Raw genomic sequence first — 25,758 nt, 5'->3', positions numbered from 1 at the left:
ACAGAATGCTTGAGGTCGTTTTCTGGACAAATTTCGATGAGGTAATTCAGTCTCGGTGTGCAGCGTCAGTGTCAGAGTGAGCGCTCTGTTTCCAGTCAATGAGATAATTTTTCTGTGTCAGAGAATTAGGAAAGACTCTGTCACATTCACAAAAGCTGCCTGTGGAGAGAAAATGAAAGGAAAAAACACTCACAACATCATCATTATCTTCAAAAGACACCACTTTATTCTTCTTACTTTCCACAGTCATTCTCCGTTCTTTTTAGTGTCCTGTAACGCAAGCGAACGACAGTGGGGCTCCTGGTTCTTCCACAGTGTGGGGATCAGGATCATGGCAGGTCGGTTCTCTGGGGCAAGCGGGTAAAAGACCAGCCAGCCAGGTCCGAAGCAGGCTCACAAAGCCGGAACATTCTTGTCCAGCATTCTTGTCAAACCCGTGGCCCCGTGCTTCTCAGACCGAGGGTTCGGTTTCAGCTCCTCAAATAATGGCACGGCCAGCGAACCGCTGACAATCGCACACAAGGCACGGTACAATCCGCGGACTCCTCGCCCGGTCCATCAGCAAGAGCAGGAAGCGCGCTGTCGAAACCCGACACGCAATTCTGCAGCAAACGGCCCGAGATGCACCCAGGGAGCTGTACTGCACACAGCCAATGCCATTCACAGCATCTTGTACCAACAAGATATATGAGAAATATTCTGAAGCAGGCCATTATTTTAAGTGCAAGACAATCTGACAGCGACAATGTAATAATGTCGATACTGTGATTCCATGTAGTAAACTGTGCCAGTTGGAGGTGTCGGAAGTCCTTGATTCTTTCAGTGCATTCATTGGATGAATTATGGTAGAGAGGGGTAATTGCACCCTCGTACGGCAGTTTAACTGGTGAACTTGTAGTAGTGGACTTCGGTGATGCTGTGCTTGCGGGTGACGGGCGGTGTGGCACCCAGCGGTTTTGAGCACAACAGATGTTAAGGTCTCCTGCCCCGCCGGCTCTCCCAATGAGACCCTCTGTCAGTCCGAGAGGGCGGCCAGGCGCTGGACGACCGCAGAGGCGACTTTCCTGTAGGCTTCAGCCTAGAACGACACACAGGTATGCACGCCATCTCAGTAAGTAAAAACATCTCTGCTTACCTTTCGTTCTGAATTCATTCTGGTCAGAGTGACTTTTACAAAGCAAGGACTCAAACGGTGTTCTAGATCCTGGGTTTAAACAGGTGGGGTCCTCTGAAGGTACTGTAGGGGGTTCCTGGATATGCAATGACTATATACAGAGGGGTCCACACCACATTGAAAATCTGGGACATATTTTTCCATGTAATCGTGGAAATAAACAGAAAGTTTTAGGATTAAAATTTTTTTTTTTCAAACAAATTAAAGTTACTTCAAAGCTTTGCAAGAACTACTTGAAGACCAAAGAGGAGCAAGGAGTGCAGTACAATCCACAATCACCTGACCTCAACCTCACTGAACATTTTTTGGGGACAAAAGCTAAGCATTCAGTAACATTACAAGATGCTCTTTTTGTTTTTTAATATAACCTTCTACTTTAAACTTTTACTTTTTAAACTTATGATGGGGTCCCCTGGATGCCTTTTATTTTATTTTTTAATTCTAGAGAGCATTATTTAGTGCATTAATTTAATAATACCTGTAAATATTTATGGACCATCGGTGTCATTAACTGTACACCGGCAGTAGCTTGCCCTTTAAGAAAAAGAGGGTCCACCCTCTCAAACTTTAGATGGGATATTGGGTTCTGTGCTCACATCTGTGCCCACCTCAACATTAATGAGGCAGGAAGTCATTTTCCAATTCGCTGCTTTTCAAAATCAGAGGTATAATGTCCTGTTCTGCTTCTGTTGGTGTCCTCATTGCCACTTACGAATGATTACTATGCAGATTTTCAAAAGAAGAAATTAAGGGTCCCCTTAAAAGAGTACTTGACGCCGCAGATCCGACGCTACTTGAGAAGGTATTCAGTTTTGAATTACGCCGAGGATTCATTTAATGTTGGTAAAGGCCGAAAAGCGTGAATTATCTGGTAAACGCTCTTTTAAAAACCTCTTTCTGCGCTGCAATAACAGCCCTTCACTGCATGATGGGAAGAGTGAAGGACTTTCAGTCGTTCAGACTCCCATTTTCACAGTAATTCAGCCTGGACTCCTCCACCGGAGTGGCTTCTGCTTACAGAGGGAGTCTTATCTGTGGGGGTGCTTGACAAATGTCCGCAGAAAGACACTAAGGTAAGTGGGCTGTGCGAGCTGCTGACAAAGCAGTCTTTAAATTCCGACAGGACAGAGGTAGGCGTGTGCGTGTCTGGCCTGAATCGCATGGTCACCCAGGGTCACCCGACCATTATTTATGCTGTGGTGACGGACACACGGTCCTGTCTTCACGAGCTGGCAGGGAGAGGCCTTCAGAAGAACCAGTATGGCGCAGAGGTTGAAAGAGACCTGTATGTTTGGTTCCCACGTGAGGCACCGCCGTTGCACCCTTGAGCAAAAAGCTTTACATAAAATTTACAGTTAATGCCCAGTGTACAAATGCTTAATGTGTAGCACGGGTGCTCACCCCGGTTAAGGGCGGCTGCTAGGCAAACAAATAAATAATTAGGAGGAACATTATTAAGGATCTCAAGTACCTTTAACAGCTACCCAGTAAACCAAGTGGTGTTCATACACAGTGACTAACAAACCAAATACTGACAAAGGCAGATAATCAGTGGGTTTTGGCTTCGTCCTACCTCAATCGATCAGAAGCGAAACAGAGCGGGCACCTCGGCAGCTGAGGGCTCTAAGGCCTCGGTTACGGAAAGCGCCGGCGCTATGGCAACCGCCGTGCGGGTCAACTGCCGGTTTTGCGTCTGACCCGCAGCTCCGTGTGTTTGGAGCTGAATGCGCAGGCTGGTCATTACTGGTCGCTTAATGGCTGGCTGGAGAAGCTCCGAGTGCCCCAAATGGCGGGTAATTTGTGGCGAACGGCTGGCAGGAGACCGGCGCTTTATGTTTGGATCAGGGCTCTTCCCCGCACCCTGCCCCCCCCGCTTCTGTTTTCATTTGTAGTCGGTGGTGGGGAGGGTGAAAGGGTTGTGGGGGAGCCAATTTAATTTTCCCTCAGATAACACTTTGCTAAGTTGCAGTATGGCATTCTTGCTTCATTAGTTGCGTGGAAAAGGTGTGGAGGGTGCGCTTTTTCCCCCCGTTGAGCTTGTTCATTTTCCAGACTGTCAACTCAAAAATGAAGTAAATCAATAACTACAGCGCACGCACCGAAATTGGCTTTATTTGCATAATGCTGACCCACCCTCTGCCCTTGAATACAACTGAAACAGGGGCAATACTGAATGCAGGGCCTTCAGGTTGACCTTGCTTACTCCTACCATGTTCTCATAGGAAAACTGGCCCTGGACTGCGCATTCACAGCAGAAGATTGCTCTGTGAGTTTACACGTGTGGCGTGTGTGCGCATCATAGATGGTGGATATGTGGGTGTCTGTCTCCTGGTGAGGTTTATCTAGGAAAGACACGTTTGAGTGAGTGAATGCGAGAGACAAATTCAATTTGTTACCAGATACTGTATGAGAATGTTTGAGCGTGAGTAAGTCTGGCAGAGGGAGTGTGCAGTCTCGCTGACAGAACGGGTTTGAGTGTAAGCACGAGCATATTATATGAGAGACCAAAAGAGAGACAGTGTGAGTGAGTGTGTGTGTGTGTGGCAGAGATGGCAGATTTGTGAAACCTCTACACTTGCTAGGTCTAGAGGAAAGCATTTGTGTGAACACTGGTGTGAGTGACTAACGATTCCTTCACAGTCAGAGAAGGGATAAAGTGAGGGAACAGGCCAGGGAATGAAGTGCAGAATTTACCTCTGGACTATCTGGGGATGACACCACCACAGGCTGGCCCCTGTCGGACATCTCCCTAATGTTCAGGTGCAGTGGGACATCCCCTAGCAGAGAAGGCACACTTTATAGGACAGGTGCCTTCAGAGACACTCCACCAGGAAGTCAGGCCCCAAAAACTCAGCAACCTCTCATAGTCAACGGAAAAGGTCATTACTTTTACCCACCAGTCTACCTTTGTGCCTATGTTTAATTTCAGCTTAGTACCCTTTCGGAAAATTCATGTCTTCAATTTTTCAGCAAAACACCTGTCAGGCCTTCTGGGTCTTAGACTGTATTTGGGATTAAAAACCAGACAGCAGGTGCAAAGTCCTTTTAATACGTCCTTAAAGGCATACTACGTTGCATCGGACGAATCAAAACTGCAGGGTGCCTGTATGCCGTCGGTGGGAATGGAGGGACAATTACACAATTACAGCTTATTGTCAAATTTGCCCAATTATACATGCGATCTGACATTTAGAAAAAAGTAAATCAATGACAGCTGAAACATTTTACTGCAATGTAATCTATGATTGAACTGGCATTGGTGTTTACAGCTAATTAGCTAACTTAACACTGCAGCTGATGAAAGTGCCATAGGGTCTGCAGCATTTTCTTTTCACATTAAGCAAAGAGACTGGTTTAGACATAGGATACCAGCTGAGGTGAGCTGCGTAATAAACAGCTTTGATTAATCGGTTACGTTTGAAGTAACACCAAACACTAGCAGACCTGTTGGCTGGGGTTCCCCCACCTCCTGTACGACGGGGTCTTACCCAGGACGTCCACTCCCAGGGTGTGGGCCAATTCCCTCGCCCCATCCGTCCCAAAAATATGGGTCTGGTGCTGGCAGTTTGGGCACTGGAACACGCTCATGTTTTGGACCATTCCCAGGACCTGTGGCAATACACAACACGACCGGTCATTTCCACTGGTGTGCACAGCCGAACGTCTGATAGAACCCCTGCGGCCATATTGGAAAGGGTCCAATTTACAGCGCTTTCAGAATGTATGGGTGCCCGTTGTGAAAGACATAGATTGAACAAGACTGCAGTCTTACTGGAAATCCCATTCATTTTTAATGGCCACTTCCATCACTGCCCATATAAGGTAGTCTCCATCAATCCCTACATTCTTTGTGAGAATTCGATTACTGTGCAGAATTGCGCTGGGTGCAGTAAAACAAGCTGTTGAATGGTACTGTTTAAAAATACTGTGCAGAGTCTTGAGATCGATGGAAGCCTGCAGCGTGACTTCCATTCTACTGGAGCCCAATCGCTCGTCATTCTATTCTCCTTTCCATGTTAGATCTATAATTCTGTGGCTGTGATGTCACGTAGGCAGATAATACTTTTTCAGTGAGTGACTCATACAGGGTGCTTTGTGCAACAGGGACATTCAACAATTGCCTGACAGCCCTGCCAACGTTCGCTGTCACTGGCAGCGAAATATACAGCCACCTTTCACAACCTGAAGAACACCAAGTGTTGTACATCAACAAAGTATACATTCTATTTAGTCATTCGTAATCTTAATTCTTTTTTACAATTCATTGTGGTTTTGTGAAAGTAACCGAGGTCTGATTTGTTTACTAGATGTATTTTTAACTGTGACAACTATGATCTGAGAATCGCATTTTAAATAACCGATTTGCAACGCAAACAATTTGTGACAGTGCTTTGGCAACACAAACGCGTGTATCATGCTGGGTTTATATCTGCTTGATTTGAACAGGGTGACTCATAGCTAGAGCCTGGCTTCTTCATCCTCCATGAACAGAGTCTAGCATCTGCTGCTCAGTAAAACACAAGGTCTGCCTTTTCTGAATGCAAATGGCGTGTTTCTACAAGTCTCTTGTTTTTCTGGCCATGACCTCAGACTTCCAGCAAACAAAGCATTGGGAGTTTTGTGGTGAGGTTGACCAAGACGGTTACCAAGTGACTCACAACCCAAACGGCAGTTAGTCCATCACTGCGGGGTCATCTGAATTGTGAACCTATAAAAGATGAACTGGCCTGAGGTTGAACCAGACAAGACATTGTATTGCAGTCCATGAGAACAGAGCGGAATCCACCAAGAGAAAGACTGAGGTACTGAGGCCTGCTGGATCCTTTTCTTCCTTGAATGGCTTCCGTGAACTGTAGTGATGAGCTCCCAGATGGTATGTCCAGCTAAAGTACTAACTTTCAGGGCTGTGCTCCTTTGTTTCACAGCATCAGCAAAGGAGACCGAACACCCACACATTCATTTGATGCCCAAAATAAACATCTTCTGATGCACATCAGCAAACACTTATCAAATAATCCAATTGCTATGTTGTCACCCTAAGAATTGAGTTTATGCATTTGCTTTATTCATGTTCACTAATATAATTGCAAAATTACCAACAGGTTTTCATGCATCATCTCATCCTACAACCAAAAATAGGCTCTACCTCCACTACTTAATTAAAATGAAGACACGCTCTAAACATTTTGGTTCATTATTTTAGTCCTGGGCCCCATTAGTTCCTCTAACCCCATAAGAGGAAATTGGATGAACGTTAGGTTGGGATATCATTCATTTAACACGCATACCATTAACAAGAACCATTTAGCTGTGGTTCAGAATTTGACAAGGTGACAGAGGCCAAGACACCAGGCTACAAAACACTTCCGCTGTCAGGTATGAGACCGTTTAAAAGTCATAGTTACTCAGTGAGAGGTTCCTGAAAGGACAGAGCTCAGCGAATGGAAAAGCAGTACAACGCCAACAACTAGTAGGTGTTTTATAGGGATAATTCGATAAATGAGACTGGCTTGGTCCCGGTCCAAGGGCCAGAGTTGACGTCATAAAAAGATTAATTAATATAAATTTCGGGAGCTCAGCTGAAGATGCGGTCGCATGCAGAGACCAGCGAGTCGTACTGAGAAATATGGGAGACTGCCCAACTGAGGTTGTGACCCTATCAGAATGAGCTGAATAAGACTGCAGGAGCAGTCCAAGAGATTACTGTAACTCAGGATACTAATATGAAATGACATCCATAAGGAGTCATTACATACATTTCCCTACAGCCCTTCAGTGAATCATGTGAAATACGAATATACATATACTTTCAATTTTAAAATGGCCTAACATGAAAATGAATGACCATGGACAAACACATCTAAACATCTGTCATACATATAAATAAGAGAGGGTCACGCCATCAGAGGCAGTCCTCGGTCACATCTTGGAGCTAGTGAGAGGGACACAGGGATGTGGAAATATATTCGGCTGCAGGGTGGAGCTTGACGTCTTCATGCAGACGTCTTCCTGAGGCTGCTACTTACTGGTCCCAGTGCACAGCACTGTGGAGCTTGAACCGAGATCACGTGACAAGGAACAAAACTAGTCATCAGTGTCTTGACCTGGTTTCAACAGCCTCCCCGCCACCGGTTCCTATGGGCCCTGCAGCTACGCCATTCTGGGAAGCCGACGCATGACCTCCCCAAACAGTCACCGCACAGCATGCTGGTCTTCTCGCTGCTAGCTTTCAGCAGGACATCAAGCGCGACACCGCTGTTCCATTGTCAGTGCCTCGTCTCGGGTCTTTAATCATTACCTTGTTGCGCGGCGACAGCCTGTTTGAAATCAATGACCTATTGATGATCGTCAGGCTTGGGATCATTGGAGGCGTCACTGCATTATTATCTTCTGTGTCCGAAGTCATTAGCTGGATACCTGGTAATCACCGACCTGAACAATACCCTGGTTTCGGTCCAGGCAAGTGACGAAACGGAATAGATTAGAAAGCAAATTCCCGTCTCACATGGAGTTCTGAATTAACTCCTGTAAAAGGTAAGCCAATAGGAGTCCTTTTGAAAAATTACAGCTCAATTGGATGTTCTTTGCATATGGGAACTCGGTGTTTAAGTGTCTGTGGACAGTTTTTTTAGGAACTGCATTTACGTTTACAAATGAAAGGCCTAAGTTCTGTGTTGTTGATTCAAACACAAATGAATGCAAATGATCCAAACAATTCCATAATACAGGTACATGTAGGATGGATTTCCAAAGTGATTTACAAAACACTCAAAAGGTCTTTGAGATGATTAATTAAATCCATTTCCTGAAAATGTGCTACAGTTGCACAAAACTACCAGTACATGTTCATTTTCATAGGATTGACATTTTTGTATGCAAGCATAATGCCAGCATGCACTATTTGGTTGGACAAGCTGAACGGTACTGTACATGTTAGAAACCTTAACACAGAAGTGCATGGGACCATTTGATTTATCATCTGACCGCAACAGAAGAGTTAAAGTAGACCATGCTGATGAGATCCAACCAGGTGCAAAGAAACATGAGCAAAACTCAACATTTTTAGACCTGTGCACTTCAGCCTGCAGTCACACTAGGTGACACTGCTATCTAAACACTCGCTCTTTCTGCAGTAAAAAAATAACTACTAATGTGCTCCTGTCGACATCTTAAACACAATATTTGGAAAACATAGGCACTTTACAAAATAGAAATGTTACTCCAGAGTCCAAATTTGTAGACCTTGTGCTTAGCCTTGTTAAACTGAAAGCTGGCAGTTTGGAGCTCTCCTAAATTGCCTTGGCAGAGGCTGGTACAGACGTCAGCAAAATGTCGGTTCACTGGATCAAGTGCTTGGAGTGCACAGCAATGCTCGGTGTGTGCTTGCGTGCATACAGATCTCCTGGGGAGGCATTTAACCAGATTGTTTCGGGTTGAAACCTCACTTTATCCCTTACTGGTCTGGAGACTGACAGGCGGTTAGGCCCTGTGTTAGCGAATAAATTAACTATAATGTCAGGTAGCTAGATAAACAGGAGGTGAGGAGAATATTCGGAAGCATTCAGCGAAGCCTGCGGGGAAGACATCTTGTTTGTAAGCCTGTTCCTGCTGCTGCATTCAACGAAGCCTACGACCAGCCATTGCTTCTTTACACTTCTGCGGCCGACTGGTTTCGCCGTGTGGCTATAGTCACAAACCCGGAGTGGGTTGACCGCAGCTGCCCAGTGCGCTAAGGAGTTGGTATTGTGCAATGAACCGAAAAATAAGCCAGATGAAACCTTAGGAAGAGCGGCTTTCTAATGTGCCATGGATTGGCGGCCTGTCCAGGGGGTGTTCCTGCCTCCAGCCCAATGCATGCTGGGATAGGCTCCAGCACAACCCTCATACAATGACTGGATGGATGGATTACACAAAGTAAGAAGTACACTGTAAGAAACAGTAGAGAGGGGAGCTGGGGCGGCCTCCTCCTTGCTTGATCCAATGATTGTGATGTGTGGAACATGTAGTAAATTACGATTAGCGGCACCGCTGGGACGAGGGCAGTTGTACCGTTCGGCCGCACGCCGGTCGTAAAACAAACAGACAGTTTGATTGCAGGGAGGCACGGGCTTGCTTACAGTAAATTGGCCAGGCAGCACGGTGCTTCACTGCAGCTATCCGACTGCCACAGGCTGACTGACGCGGAGTCGATCGAAGACATTGAAGAGAGGCACAGTGGAACTTCAGCATCCCACCCCGAGGGCTGTCCTGCTCTTACAGGGAGACAGGGGGTGACAGCTGGGGCCTACACCACAGCCCCGCTGGCCCACACTGCTGGGGACTAGAGCTGTGGCAATTTCCTCCAACATACAAGTATTCCACTAATTTGGAATAGGTATAGAACAAATCTCGACAACGGTATAGACCATTATTTACAGAAAAAAAGTGCACAAAATTATATTCTGCATCACTGGTGACACAAAGGGCCTACCTGCTAAGAACATGCTTTCTCAAAGGGCCTGTCTGCTAAGAACAGGCTTTCTCAAGGGGGCTACCTGCTAAGAACATGCTTTCTCAAGGGGCCTACCTGCTAAGAACACACTTTCTCAAGGGGCCAACCTGCTAAGAACATGCCTTCTCATAGGTCTGCCAGCTACGAACATGCATTGCTTGTCCAGATGAAGGTCTTTCCTCTCAATGTGTGGCCCTTTCATTGAGGCTGACAGCCAGGGGGAAAGCCATGTCCTAACTGCTGAGCAAGACTTTTACCCTGAATTACTTCAGCAAATATCCAGCTGGATAAACAGATAATATGTACACATTCAGGCAAACCATTTGCTTAGCAGATGCCCTGGATAAAGGTGATTGCAAAGCAAATTGCTACCATTGGGAACATTAATATTTATGTTTACACCAACAGCAATAGTCCATTCTTACACACTACATTCCTAGAGCATGGTTCTCTGACATCACAGATACGTTTACTTTCCTTTGCGAAATGGTGTGAGCCATGGACACACAGGCCCTTTATCAGCAAAGTGGAATATAAACATGCGTAACCTCCATCACATAAACATTAATATCCCAGGAAAAGAAAAACAACCTCCCCGAGAACTTGTTTATTCTGACGGCTGAGTCGATTGGACGGAGGAACTTCCCGAATCCCTCGTGTGGTGTTTTCCCGGGATGGGAAGCCTGCCTGCGGGTGTGCGGGCTCTGGGGTCCTGGGCTGGAGCCGCTCAGACTCCCACAGGACCTGCCGTGCTTCTCCTCAGAGGGCCCGGTGTTTCCCTTTGTCTCCGGCACGGAATGGCAGCACCAGCAACATTCCCAAACGGCTCTCACATTCACTCCTCTACTGGATGGGTGCCTCTGTGTGCCTGTGCGCTGGAAGTGGGTATGTGTGCATGTATTGTATGCGCACCTTAGCTTTTATTACAAAGCTGTTTCCCAAGAGTCAGGTGCACCAATATGCCACAGGGACTAACTACAGCACATCCATGGCACCAAGTCTTACTCAACGCTGTAAGTTTGAATATGGCCATGCATGCAAAATGGCATGGTGCACTTCCCTGAGCCAAGGTTTTAACCAAGTTGGCAAGAGCTGTTCACAGGCCGGGAAATGATCACTGGGCAATTACCCAGAAAATTCAAAAGTTCTCAACATACGTATTAAGACACAACAAACTTGTCAATGATGATATAAAGGCTCTAACAGTTCTGTATCATTTTGATGGCTTTTTAATGTGTAATCACCATTTTTAGCAGATTCATTCAATGCTATTAGCATAACTGTTTATTCAATGTAATTTATTGTCATTTTCTCTGCCTGGCATGCAATTTCTCTTGTGGTCTTTCTCTTGTGAAGTATTTTATGGTTATAGCTGCCCCGGGACTCAAGAAGAAAATAAGTTTATTGCTAATTCTGGAATTTACTTTTATTATTTGTTAATGCTTCCTGCCTGTTTTTTCCCCTGACAGTATGGACTGCCAAACCATGCAAACTCATTGAAACCTCTGTTGTCAATGCTGAAGGGCTAAAGACAAGCATGTGCCCTCTTTCAATGCATGTGATGTCATCAAAGCGTCTTATGGGCTTGTACAGACATGACCTGGAGGAAGGTGCTTCATAGCAGCTGGTTGGAACCCCCCCCCCCTCCCTGGCTCTGCATTATAAGTGGGGTTTCTGTTTTTATGTGAATTCTGAAATTGCACATCAGTGAACCTGAGTGAAAACACCTGAAATTTGAATAAACAGCAAAATATTGCAAAAAGCTTTTACCCTTGGCTGAGGTGGAAAAGTTGGCATATCAACAAACGCGATATGATAATGGGGGACGGAAAAAATCACATGCTTCCGCTCCAGAAACCCCAAAAAAGGGCGGCTGGCACTCTTTGATTACATCATCTAGTTGCGCCCTCCGCAGAATATTCGCATAACAGCAGTTGAAGTAAATGCACACCGATTTCCTTTCGCAAAAGTTTCGAAAATTCACTTAACATTTGCAAAACATTTGGATGGAAACCTAACTATAGATAAACCCACTGCAGCAGATTCATCAATCTAACATGTGACCTGTATCACCCCTTCATGTTTACGTTGAACATTTTTAACATTAAATAAAATCACTTTGGAGGTGAGAGTTCTTACCGGCACGTTGACCTTCCGGAACATCTCCGCCCCTCTCCGTGCGTCCAGCAGCGCGATATCCTGAGGAGTCGACACGATCACCGCGCCTAGAAAACATGACCGTGAGGCGGCGGTTAGCCTCAGCAGGAGAAGAGCACTTCTTCTGGATGCCAGGGTACCACACAACCATAGCAGGCTGCGGGAAGCCGGCACAACCATTTAGCCAGTCGATACTTCCCCGGCCAGACTCGAGTGTGTTCTCAAGCGCGTGCTTGAGGAGGGAAAATAACCCTGGCCTCAAATGAAACCGAGGAAATGTCCAAGGCCGCACTCAAAGACCGGAGACGCGGTCGGGCCACAAAGCCCGTCTGGGTATGAAGTTACAGTCGAGTCAGGAGGCGTCTCCCCTGTCTATAGTGCCATTTTCACTGATGTGTCTATGCTACGCCAGCTGAACTTTGTCTCAGGGGAGCAAACTGACCCATGCTGGCCAGCCTCTGACATGATGCTAGGTTGGCCTACAGCCAGACTTAATGAGATAGAAGTGAGAATGCTTATCCTGTTTAAGACTCCACAGCCAGAAAATATGTTCAATACTTATTTCCAGTGACCGTAGGTCAAATTTTTTTCAGGCTTCATCTAGTATTCACATGAGAAAGCAGGCATTTTGTCTCCAAAGCTGCACTGAATGCCATACCTGCATATTGTCAGCAACTTTTAATTGCTACTTGTTCTCTTCAAGAATAATGCATACGACCATGGTTAACCCAGCACAAGAAAAGGCACACTAAAGATGCACAAAAAGTGATAATGAGACCCACACAGTAAGAGTGTTGGCCCACAGCACAGTGGCACAATTATCGGGACCCAGCCCAAAGAGTCCAGCCATCTCCAGTTTTAGGGCCCAGTTTCAAAGACCCTGTTTTACACCTCCTGCCAAAGCTTATAGTTTCTGATGTGGCCCTTAAACTGCAGAAGTCTGGACTCTTTGGGCTGTGTCCCAATAATTGGGTCACTGTGCTTGGACCAGTGGGATGCTCCAGATGTTAATTGACTCATTCACCAGAGGAGCACAATTCATCAAATTATAAAACCAATTAATTTGTTGATTGGCCTCTTTGACCCCAGCAGGCTCCACCTGTTACACATTTACTGAGCCCGGAGGATCGCACAGTACGAGTGTGCGGGATTAATTAATTGTACCACTAGGTGGCATTACATTTTTGACTCAAATTTGAAAGGTCCTCATTGGAAGTGAGATCAGACAAAAAGACATTTAGTCCAAATCTTCAAAGTGGCAGATTACAAACCTTTTATCTAATCTCGTCCAATTAGTCTCAGACCTAACGAGAGAAAACAAACATCAAAAGTGAAGGGTTTTCTGAGGTAGTAATATTCTAGGTCATCTAAACCGGTGGAAATATTCTCAACATTAATAATTTAGATATCAGCATGCAGGTGCAAAGGCAGAAAACATTTTTTTCAGAGAGAAACTACAGGGCTAAGGAAATAACAACAAAAGACAACAATCATATCAAATTGATATGAAAAGAGCCACAAACAAAAAAAACACCATGTGGCCATGAAACTTGTTGAAGTAATTTATTAAAATTGTAAATGTTCGCCCTTTTAGAAAATGAATCACATGAAGAGGAGGAAGCACCTGCTTTTCATGAGTAACTGGAGGAAAAAATAATGCAAGCAGTAATATTGTGCTAACACTTACTTCTTACAGCAACACTGGAGGTATGCCCAATTACATAAAAATAAGCCTCCTCCAGAAACAACCAATGAGCCCAGCAAAAGTAACACTGCCCTGACAAATCCCTCCGGCTGCCAAATCCAACTTACACAGCAGTTCACGAAGCTAATTAGCTAGGTAAACCTGCTTTCACTGGCATTCTGAAAACATATACACTACTATTAAAATACAGCTCAATTACCATGATGGAATAAACATTTAATGTAATGGCTATTTCTTATCCGGGCTTTCAATCCGTTTTCTATGTGGTAAGTAGGGACGTGACAAATCATCCATTTTAGCGATACTGCTTATGACCGCTATGGGCCATATCTGGAGTACCAACTAATTTAATAGCATTTTCAAACTTTACTTTGGGATATCTTAATAGTTCCATTTAAATGTCAACGTTGTAAGTCAAATCTAACACAACCTACTCTACACAGCAGTACATGAAGCTAATTAGCTAGGTAAACCTGCTTTCACTGGCATTCTGAAAACATAAACACTACTATTAAAATACAGTTCAATTATCATGATGGAATAATGATATTAAAGGTTATGCATGCCTATTTTTTAAATGTTCGATTGGATATAGCAAAGCAAACAGCGCATTATTGGACACAAAGGTGAATCATCATGTAGTTATTTTACAATTAATTGGCTTTGAATATGGACTGAATTGAATTAAGACATTTAATCGTTTAAATCGTTAACCAATTAAAATTGTCCCCAATAACTAAAGCAAACAGAGCCAGAATCACTTCCCGCACAAGTTTTTCATCAGGCTGGGTGGCTCATTCGGTTAAGGCACCAAAGTGTGGCACAGGGATGAGCCTCACAGTCTTGGATCAAATGAGGCTCCATTTGGCAGAGCATGGGATGATTCAGTCCATTGGGGGTCCAAATTTTATTGTTCTACAGTGCCCCTTGCTGGTCCAGTGGGTTCCCGAGGACTGCATAGATCCAGTTGGCAACACGTCATAGACATGTAGGCAGACCCTTCCAAAAAGCAAACCTGCAGAACGGCAGTTCTGGAGCCATCGTAGATAATTGTCATTGAGGTATTTGAATCAATAACAATGTCAGTAAATTGCATTCAATCGTTGTATTTAATGACCAGCAGAGGTATTTTGGCGAAAATAAACCGAACAGGACTGGAGTGCTGTCCTAATGCAGATGAAGAGGAGAGAGATGATCCACTCGCCCGAGGGAATCACTCCCTAATATCATTCCTATGGTATTAAATCCCACGTCAATTTTATGATCCATAACCATGAAAAGTAGAGTAACTACAGGGCGGCCTGTAGTGTAGCGGTTAAGGTAAATGACTGCCACATGCAAGGTTGGTGGTTCTAATCCCGGTGTAGCCACAATAAGATCCGCACAGCCGTTGCCCTTGAGCAAGGCCCTTAACCCTGCATTGCTCCAGGGGAGGATTGTCTCCTGCTTAGTCTAATCAACTGTACGTCGCTCTGGATAAGAGCGTCTGCCAAATGCCAATAATGTAATGTAATGTAATGCTAGACTAACTAATCAGACTACCTAACTGATCATTCAGTGTCCTCTTTAACATCATGTTGCAGAAGTGGTGTGAACGATTTCATGTTATAGCCTAATGGTCTAAGCTGTTGTTAGCCACAGGCTTTTGACAATTAAATAAAAGTGGATGTAGACTCAAAAGTAGGAAATTAAATGTTAGATTTAATAAAATTATGAACAGTGCATACACGCAATTATAGCATTTATGTGACTTTTTCCACTTTCTACTTAGTAATAGTGTGTGCAACATTTGCTTTATTTATTTTTATGTAGGCTAGATAAGGCATATAGGGGAAAGCAACGTTTAGTTTGCTGGTAGTTTAAATTCGCGAGTCAATGAAAAAACACGGATCCTCTGTGAACCTTAGGAAACAGCAGACAATAAGCCATAAGTGAACCAACAGCTACAGATTTAAAACACACAGAAATTATTTAACAACTATAGTGCTGTATAGTGCGGTGCTTGCATTCTTAACCCCCTGAAAAGGCCAAAGATTGCTTGCTGGAACTAGGCTACTGTAGCTTGTCGATTGCCAAATTAGAATTTAAACAAACAGTGTATTGTAATATAATTTGTCCAATTACGTATTGCTTTGTATATTTTCATGTAGATATAGCATAGTGGAAAGCTACGTTCAGTTTGCCCGTAGTATGAATTTGCATGTTAACGAATAAACAATAAACAACAAATAAATCAATCCAAGTGGTAAGTCACACAGCTGCTTTCTGGTTTTTGGAAATCACTATGGTTTAAATATATTTAACTAAATTTTGTGCTCATTTAAAAACTTGTGACTGACCATTTTCCCCCTCGGTGGTTGAGACTGGAGAGACTATGGTGTTTCTGTGGGCATGTCCGCTCTTGTCAACTGGATCTATATAAAACCGCATTTGAAAGGTCTTCCTCCGACTTTGCTCTGGGTGACATTTTCTAGATTCAGCGGTGTGAAAATAAGCAGCGGGTGACAGTTTCACCAAATTTATGAAACAAATACATTTAAAAAAGGTTAAGAACAAAATAAAATGCTTCATCTATTCCCCCAGAGGGCAATTTATTTTATACCACCAGCAAAAATGAGGAGGCTACATCAAAATCCCAGTCATTATGACACCACCAATAACACGCAAAAAAACATGGGCTATTAAGCAAGTCAACATACAAGCCCAATGGCCAACACTGATGTGAACATAACTGATTATAAGGATCATTTCCATAAGCCAGATAACCATAGCTGAATAATATAGCACTGTGAATTCTATAGGCACGTAAGAGATTCACTTACACACACTTCTGTATGGGAGCTGTGCATGCTTAATATTCCCCATACGCTTTGGCGATGAAGACATCACGCTGTTTCTGATGACGGTTTGTAGACTGGGCAGCACTCCGGGGCCTTTGGGAGCTAGCAATTTCTCATACATCTCTATATGATGGCCTCCCAGTGGGAGATCAATACAGTCTTCACGCACAGTAGAGTAGAGTGAGATTCAAACTTTTATGTTTCTTCAATTTAAATTTCGCTCAATAACTGAAAAATTATTACGATTTCTGGTGTTATATGCTGCCACCCCAATGCACCATTAAACAAGCTCAAACTCCACTTTTAGTTCGGTAGTGTATTTTAACGGTCAGAGAATGGGCCTTGTACCTCAAAGGTGGTTGTTCAATTCTCAGTGCTGTAATACCTTTGAGCAGGGTACTTCACCTCAATTGCTTGAGGTGAAGTTAAATTTCCAGCTGTGGCTTGTATTTAAAAAAATGGGCAATCCAAAAGCAATCCACACCAGTCTCCCTGGTGAATGCTGATTGTCGGCTGAATGTCTAAATGTAATGCAATGAGAGATCTTACCCCCTTCAGTCCCAGGGGTGCCATATAATACTTAAGCATAACTACCATAACATACCAAGTCCCAGTACCATACGGGACTCTCGACCTTACATCTTATACCACAATCGAAATGAGTGCTATACTATTGTTTTGAGCCCTTATTAAAATTCTCTATTTTCTCAACCAAAGCCAATACCCCATTGGGATTTGAGTGGAGTCCCTTCATATTAGGCTTGAGACTGAAAGGGTTAAAGATCACCGTTCCCACAGGTAAAAAATGGTAAATGGCCTGCATTTATACAGTGTCTTTATCCAAAGCACTGAACAGTTAATGCTTCACATTCACGGCACCAGGGTATGGCAGAATGCCTGAAAGCCCTTAAGGTGGGGTAAGGTGCGTTGAGGTGGGATGGACACAATGGAACCTTTTGGTTTCCTTCTGACCAGGGTACGGCACCTCTCAAAAATGACAGGCCAGGCTCCCAAGACCCAAACACACAAAAAGTGATAGAAATCTATTCACACATGAGATCACCGCGATTCTGCAAGGAGGACCTGGAAGGTAATTGTCCTTTTTAACATGAATAATAAAAGCGAACGATTAAAACCCTTCCCGTGTGTGAAAGGCACCTTTTGTTTCATCTTGGCGGCCGACCCTCTGGTCAGTGCCGGGAAGACAGCAGGTTTTTCTGCTGAGACAGGAGGGGCGAAGCCGCGCCGGACCTTTACACGCTCTCGTCGGGGGGTTAGCCATTGTCGTCTGCTGGGTCCCAGCCAGGGGGGATTTGCATGTTTGAATGTCATTCTGCCCTGGATGGCGCGTTGCCACTTCCCGGCGACTACAGTATGAGGGAGTGGCTACTCTGCCGTTCTGCCCCCTTGTGGAAAAACACGGTAACTGCTAACGATTGAGCAAGGTAGCCTAAGACAGCCAGAGACTGTCTTTGTGCTTCTGTGAAAGGGCTTCATTCTGCTCCAATGACGGGTCCTTTTCTGGGTTTTTTCCATTTTATATGATGTCTAGTACATTGAAGCCAAAACCTATTTTTAAGTGCATGCATGAAACATTAAGTCCTCTGCAGTCATATAGAGGTGCCTTCATGCGTGTACTCAAATGGTTTCATCAGAAGATTTAGTATTGTGATGATATTAGTTATCACTATAATAAACACATCCCTGGCCTAAACTCCTTCGATTAAGTGAACGCGTTTGCCAAAAATGCCATTATGTTACGGGCTATGGGGCAACTATTATAGCTGAATACTTCTGAATACTTCTTCAATGACTGATAAATTACAGTGATGTTTAGTGTTTCACATTAAAGCAATCACATAATACTTTTGTAAAACTGAGCTCAATCTTATTGAAGATGGTTCCCTGCTTCCATGTTTGAAGGCGCCCAAAATCTCTTACGATTTCAAAACCCGTAATTCACGCCACGGTCAATTTTTATCTGAACTGAAGGCGTGCAGCCATGGTCTTTGTAAGGATGTTTGAGTCTGACTCAATTTGAATAGGAATTTGTTAACAAGGCTTTCAAACTGTGAATGCGAACGACAAGCATGTGGTTCTTTCTCTGCTTTTAAATTATAGGCTGCTCCAGGGAAACAAAGGAGATCTAATTCAGGGGCTGAAATAGAAAGTTCAGTTTTATGCTCCCATATTCTTCTCCGAGTCTCTCTTGCCTTTACACACCCGTACCGCTGTCACACTATATCACACGTCAATAGTAATCAAATCCCAGCAGTCTCATTCATTTATACACTTGTGACCTTGTGATAAAGCACAACATTTCAGAACTCCTGTCTCCTGAAGGAAGATTAGACTGCTAAATATAACATCAATATGCGTTTGCCAGTTCCGGAAAGAAAAGAAATGCTTTTTTCGAGGCTGATTTGCTGCATATTATCTCTAACACTGCTGTGACTATTTCCACCTCCGTCACTACACTGGGGCAGTCATTTCCCTTCACCCAGGGAGAACAGTGCGCCCTGCTGGTGAAATATCACCTCCCGTAACAGAACGCTGGGTTTTCCTAGGAGGTCCATTTTCCAAATGCTAACCAAGCTCTGCCCCAGATACATCTTAATAGGAGTGCTAGTGGTCCAGAAAATCCAATTCAAATCCCATTCAAACACGTGCTCTCTCTTTTTGCTCTCATGTACTTTTGCAGATAAAATGTACACAAATAATCTGTCTGGTAAACGTCAGCTCTGTGTCTATGACTCGAGAGTAGCCGAGAGTATCAGAGCCCTCGAAGTGTCTGCACACTAATCCTGCAGCTCTCAAACCTCACTAATCTGGCCGAAAACCACCCAAGATAAAACCCAGCGTTTTACGCTTTCCGGAAACATCTTAAAAGAGGGACTGACATGCATGGGTTTTTTTCATTTAAATTTGGTGCCCAATATTGGACTGAACATGTCCAATTCCCCACCTAATTGGGAATGTCAAATTGTCCAAAACAGCAGCCGTGTTCATCCGCAAACCACCCTGCCGATTTCTGGGACATCCACAATTCTCTTCCGGAACTTGGCGTTCCCAGCCTGCAACTGTCCACACCACAGACTACAGCTAACCTTGCACAGAGTGGAGTGGGAGGAAGACCATTCCTATGGATCTTTGACTTGTGGCCCACGGGCATATGATGGACCAGCAGGGGTTGCTGGAGAGTGATGAAACCATAACCCCTAACCGACTGAACCTTCCCATACTCTGGGCAACACGGTTGTCGATTGCCCATCACCCGTTAGAGCTACTGGCCATGGTCAGCACTGACATGGTCTGGATTTGATCTGAGAGCATGGGGTTCATCCTTGCACCCAAGGAGAATGATCTCAAGCGGACTATCCGCCTTTCTTGAGGCAGCCTATGACCTAGTGTCTAAGTTGCTTGACTGGGAGCTGGATGGTTGGCGGTTCAAGGCCCAGTGTAGCCACAATAACTCCACATTATTAGAGGGGGAATTGGCCCCTGCTTAGTTAAATCAACTGAAAGTCACTTTGGATAAAGGAGTCAGCTAAACAATAACTGCAATGATGGCTCAGCATTCTGGGCTGTTCACCTGCCACAGGGATGTTCTGTGTGATGGTCAGCTGGACATCTCCTGTACCGGGTGGCATATCCACAACCAGGTAGTCCAAGTGACCCCAGTCCACCTGCATACATGAAATTACACCACAGGGAAAGACGGTATAGGGAGGTCAGATTTCAAAACCAAAATGCATTGCTATTGTCTTATGGTTATTACTGCAAAGCACCTATCAGACTAGCATCCATCCCTGACGACGTTTTTCCTATGGCAACATATTATTTGAAGCAGAGAGTATTCCAATTAGCTGAACAAACAAGTCAGTGTAAACAAAATGTATTCATTAATTACAGGCATATTTTGTTAACATAATATCAGCCAACAAATGCAAACCGTTTGTTTTTTTAATTAATTGCTCTTACTGCAGCCTCAGTAACAGTTACAGTCAGGGTATGTTTTGACATTGCCACCCTATTATAAATGTATAGCCGCAGCTACTGACTGAAATAAGGCAAAACAAATAACCTCACTCACTTCACTTTGTGACCTGGCAGCAACCACATAGGAAAAACACTGAAGACTTGTAACCAAAAACGTTTATTAGCTAATTTAATATGCTGATAGTTGCATGGCATTAATAGACGGCACATTCTCTGAATATTTATGTTTTGATGAAACTCATTCATTGTAATTTGAATAGAAACAACGGTATCTTATGGTTCTGCGTTGCTACGCGTAGGTTATTCCTACATTCAATATACAAATGGATAACACAATATAAATATTTGCTTCAGAATTACTTATGCCAATCGTGCAGTCAACACTCCATTATGGTATGGTATGCCCATTAAAATTTGCAGCATTATATGGTTTAATGTGCAAAAACAGAATTTTCCATCGACCGTGTGAATCTGAAAGATGCCCATCATCAGACATTAATAATCAAATGTCCCCACCTGCCTCAGAAGCTTTTCTATGGCAGACATCACCATTAGGCCTCGCCAAACGATAGGTGCCGTCTCCTCCACCAGGAAGCCCATTGACATGCTGGAAAGGGCAGGGAAAGAGTACCAATCAGGATTATCACTAGCCAGCCCATCAGACTCATCAGAACAGTCTCTGAAAATACCATATACTCACCAGGGTATCCCATAATTCACCAGCGGCCTCATTAAGTTTTCTAGAAAAGAGGAAGACTAGCATCATCATCAACAACACCAAGGTTTAAAACGAACAAAAAAACTACTAAAAATCTAAAAGTTCAGACTTTCTGTCACCAAAACATTGTCTACACTTGATGTTAAAATTGTTTTATAATTACAGTGCAACACATTCAATATCTGTGAAACAGCAACATCAGCCACAAACATATATTAAATATTCAGCAACACAAGAGCACAGGAGTTTGGGCAAAATAATTGAATTTGTTCTAGAATGACTGACAATAAGTATGTGTTGCAGTCCTTGTAGCTGCAGCCATTCTGAATACAAATACATGCTCGACCTTCCGGCTTTATAACTATATTATAAAATTATATTGAGAAGAAAGAAGAAAGTGAAAGAAAGAAAGTGACAGGGTGGCAAGATATGTCAGCCCAAGGCCTCAGAAACAGTGACAAAAAGCAACACAGTCTTTTGCATGCATGACTGCGTTGCTAGGTCTTTGACGTGAAATCAAAAACCTGGAGATTAAACCTACTCTCTGTCAACTCAGGGTTCCCTTTCAAGTTCATCAGTTTGGGAATAGAAGGCCCAAAGACATCAGCATCCAGGAGTCCCACCGATTTCGTCTGCCAAAGAGAAAGACAGATAATTAAACAGCAAAGCTAATGGAGCCCTTCTCATAATTGAAGTTTCAATCCACAGTATAAATCAAATGTGTCGTCAAAAGTTAAAAAAATTATAAAACACAGGACTTTAAAACAGTCATTCCACAGTAAAGCTAAAATGAGGGGAATGAGTCCCACAGGAAATGGCCTGAGTATTAATTTATCACACTTTGCACGGTGAGCATCAGTATGACCCGCTCGGCTAAGCAGTTAATTTAGGCCCCTTCTCAAACTGTCTCGAGACATGTCAGAAATAAAATATGATAGCAAATGACCTGATCGTTCGCAGAAATTCCCAGAGCCAAGTTAACTGAAAAGAGCAAATAGAACATAGTTAAATATCCTCATAGCGATGAGTTTTCACCCATTCATTTATCCATTCACTCATTCTTCAAGGTAACAGTGAAACCAGGAGACAAGCATGTACCCTGCTGTAGAGCTGTAATTAATGAGCCTAGAAGAAAATCAAAGTTAGTGGGTAATGAAAATTCCAAAATGCTGAACGTTTATGTTCGGAGAGTCTCAGACAGCCATAAATGATAGGTTCAATTAATCAATTCATTTTTACTGAGGAGCATAATTCACAAGCTTTAGCAATTAATGCCTTACATTTGGTCGGTTGGAGGTAAAACAAAAGTGAGCAAGGCCCTCAACCCCACATTGCTCATCTTTATTGGAATGGGCATCAATAAAATAAAAAAATGAAAATACTTCTTGTAAATACACAAAACTACTCTGTGACCTTGTGGAATGGTTTGTGTTTAAAAGCTAATATATATGTTTAATTGTAACTAAGAATTTAAATTAGGTGTAAATTGTATTTTAAGTATACACTTAACATATATTGAATGATTTACTCACTATGTCCGTAATGTCTACGCATGCAATGATGAATGTATGTATAAATGTCCCATACTCACATTCCTTGAACTATGAATCAGCCGTTCAACTTAAGCTTTCTTTTATGGCATTTAGCACTCTTATCCAAAGAATCTTACACAACTCAATTGATTTGCTCACTTTTTGTGCCAAGCTACAAATGATCCCTTCAGAAAGAGGTTCTTAATTCAATTATAGACAGAGGTTAAAACAGTTTGGTCATAACTGTTGAAATTCTGGGAATCTGGAAAAGGTGAAAGCCAACTGGAAACAAATGACACAAATCAGCATGCAGAATTGATATCAATCTGAAAAAAGGTTAGGTTTTCAAACAGCTGATAGCTGGTTGACCAGTTCAGACTAGTTCAGACCAGCTCCATACTATGCTCTGAAACAGCTGAATTTCACCGGCTGTTTCAAAGCTGGATTTCACACCAGGAGAAAACCCTGATTAACTCACAAGTAAATATGAAATTGCAAATAAAATATCAAATCTTAAATATTTCATATTTTGCAATGATTTTCAGGTGCACATATGACGCATTCTGCCCATGAAATATGCTTCTTATGTATGAAATTGCCGCATCTAGGTGAGTCATCACAAGCTGCAATTCTTTCCTTAATGCATATGCATTTAAGGGCGGAGATATTATAATTGTGGTTGATTATGTATTCCGTCGAATTTACTAAGGTTCACACACTTAACGAGGGTCGAATTGCGTGTGAAATTTCTCAGCCTCTAAAGAGCAGGCGTGAATTGAGGTGCAAGTGAGACAGAGCCACAGGTATAGGCTACGAAGCTTGGAATAATTTTGCACTGAAATAATCTGCAACAAAAATCACACTATTTCAACTCCAAAGAAATCATCAAACAGATTATTAATATTACATATTAATAAATGATTGCAGCCAAGCAATAATTAAGGCTGTGTGTTTGCCACAGAAAATATTTAGAAAATAGTGTATTAAATTAAGCAATATCTCATGCGAAGCAGTGGGAAATGACTGAAATAACATGCTCAACCATGACAGTAAAAAATATGAATAGCCTGAATGCATTGATATGCTGCTCAACTGGCATTGCTAAAATAATAAAAACAGGGTTGTGTGTTTGTTTTGATTAGTTATCCTTCAAAACAATTACAGAAAAGAAACAGGGTAAAACTTCTGTGACAAACAACCAGCCAAACAAATAATTGGCTTCTGGGAGAAATAAAATATGTCATGGAACCTCTCACCCAACGTACCGATTCCATCCTGGCAATAGTCAAGCTCATTGCAATGTTACATCTGGCATTTTGGATTACTTCAAACTACAAGCTGCGACAGCTGGAATATGTACACATTTTGTCCTGTGCTGGATACGCTTTTAAGTGCCACCAGATACATGGTAATTGCCAAATACAGAACTTGTTTTAACTGCTCCATTTAAGATCTGCCTCCTTTGTAAAATGTGATCACTCAGCAGTCCCACTCATTGATTAGATAATGAGCTGTAGCCTTCGTAAATAAAGGTGCTCACAGACCAAATCAGGCACGCAACACATTCCATTCATTTTCGACGGAGAGCCTTGCGGTGTGAACTTTTCAGTCCGGTGAGTCCCGTGAAAGTTTGACGGTTCTGTACTTGCAGAATGGATGCAAATCAACTGCATCCAGCGCAGCTTGCATGGCTCACAAAATTAGGATCAAACTTCAGAATCAGGATCAAAATATGAATCAAGATTCAGCAACTGTATTGCTTATCACCTCAAATGTTTTCTGAAACTTATTTTAGTGAACTGTTTAGGAGGAATAAGAAAACGTTTATGAACGGTCTGCCATATTGTTCTGTTTTGCCGAAACAAACGCACTGCAGTGCTATCCAATCAGGTGCGGAGAGAATTCTACGGCAGATTACGTGCCTCTTCGTATTGACCCCGTAGAGCCATCTACAATGGCCGGAACCCACATACAGTAGCGCCCATTAAACGGACAGCTTCGGGGTATGATATGTCACCATGTGCGTTTTTAAGCCAGATTTGGTCCTTGGGCACCTTATGGTCGGATTTTGCGCTGCGAGCTTCATGTAGGTAAATTTGGTCCTATGTGTGCAATGTATCTCTTGGATATCAAAGTTCAACTGAATGCGCCCCAGTTCACACTTGAGTCGTGTCAAACGAGCATGTAAAAACGGTACCTGCAGTGGTTGACTTCCCCACTCCGCCCTTCCCTGAAGCGACCACGACGACTTGCTTGACTCCAGCTACAGGTTTCTGTTTGGGCAAACCTTTAGCCATGTGCTGCCTCTGCTTTTCCTTTCTGTCAGCCTCTGATGACTGAGCAACAAAGCGATTTGCAAGCATCAACCAGGACGAAAACATGCATATTAAATTGCATGTAAGCAAGCCTACACTTACTGCATTTAGTACACTGCTGTTTTGCTTTACAGATCATAGTCCATCCTGCTGAAAAAAACAGCTCAGGTTTTGAAACAGCTGGTAGCTGGTCATTTCATGCTGGTCATAGCTGGGTTTTACAGCAGTGCACCAAATGGGCCGAAGCAAGCCAGACAGTTATCAAACAAGGCAGTAAGAGATAGTGGATGCATTGGGAGATTTCTCTCCCATTGGCTAGTAAAACCGTAACGGGCTAACTTAGCCACAACTCATCAGTAAAATATGGTTAAAAAGCTACATTACTGAGCTAGCTAGGTATGGAGTATCTGACTGCGTAACGTTAATCAATATAACTTGCTAGTTAATTTATGTCAGTGGTTATCTAACACTTCGTTATTTTCAGTCTATTCCAGTTTAAAGTTAGATTATCCAACACCAACTTACCTTGAAACGCACAGCATGTTTAGAACATGCTAACACGGTTATGCCATTATGCCCCAGTCCAATGCGGGACAATATATTTGCGCTGTTACCAAAGGTAAACTTGTACATATGTAACAACCGATAATAGGTACTAAGTGCCATTTCTCACCACGCAGTTGTGTTATTATCGAACGAATAGCTTATGGGGTGTTTGGTTTTATTTTTTTAATCAACGTACTGGACATCAATTGGCCGCATAGCGTCACAACAGATTTCTACTCCAATAAACATTGGAAACAGTGTTGTTAAATGAAACAATTCAT

At 43.1% G+C, this 25,758-nt stretch overlaps 1 protein-coding gene across 3 annotated transcripts; it reads right to left on the bottom strand.

Moving 5' to 3' along the window:
- Positions 1–203: 203 nt before the first annotated feature.
- On the bottom strand, positions 204–25,758 carry nubpl (nucleotide binding protein-like). Of its 3 annotated transcripts, XM_061245798.1 has the most exons (12): positions 25,457–25,758; positions 25,034–25,081; positions 24,814–24,952; positions 22,031–22,065; positions 21,626–21,716; positions 21,067–21,106; positions 20,883–20,973; positions 19,960–20,053; positions 11,805–11,890; positions 4,663–4,783; positions 3,869–3,951; positions 204–1,078 (listed from the first exon to the last, which is right to left on the bottom strand). In XM_061245798.1, the coding sequence occupies exons 3-12, from the start codon at positions 24,911–24,913 to the stop codon at positions 1,016–1,018; spliced, it is 804 nt and encodes a 267-aa protein (XP_061101782.1). In that variant the 5' UTR covers positions 24,914–24,952; positions 25,034–25,081; positions 25,457–25,758; the 3' UTR covers positions 204–1,015. The 3 variants fall into 3 exon arrangements, with proteins under 3 accessions (XP_061101782.1, XP_061101773.1, XP_061101792.1); XM_061245789.1 differs by lacking the exon at positions 25,034–25,081; XM_061245808.1 differs by lacking the exons at positions 21,626–21,716; positions 22,031–22,065; positions 24,814–24,952; positions 25,034–25,081; positions 25,457–25,758 and having other exon boundaries at positions 20,887–20,973; positions 21,067–21,089.

This window comes from Conger conger, chromosome 1, assembly GCF_963514075.1.
Source record: "Conger conger chromosome 1, fConCon1.1, whole genome shotgun sequence".
Taxonomy (NCBI): domain Eukaryota; kingdom Metazoa; phylum Chordata; class Actinopteri; order Anguilliformes; family Congridae; genus Conger; species Conger conger.
The sequence above is the reverse complement of the archived record's forward strand: the minus strand, read 5'-3'. Positions and strand labels throughout refer to the sequence as shown.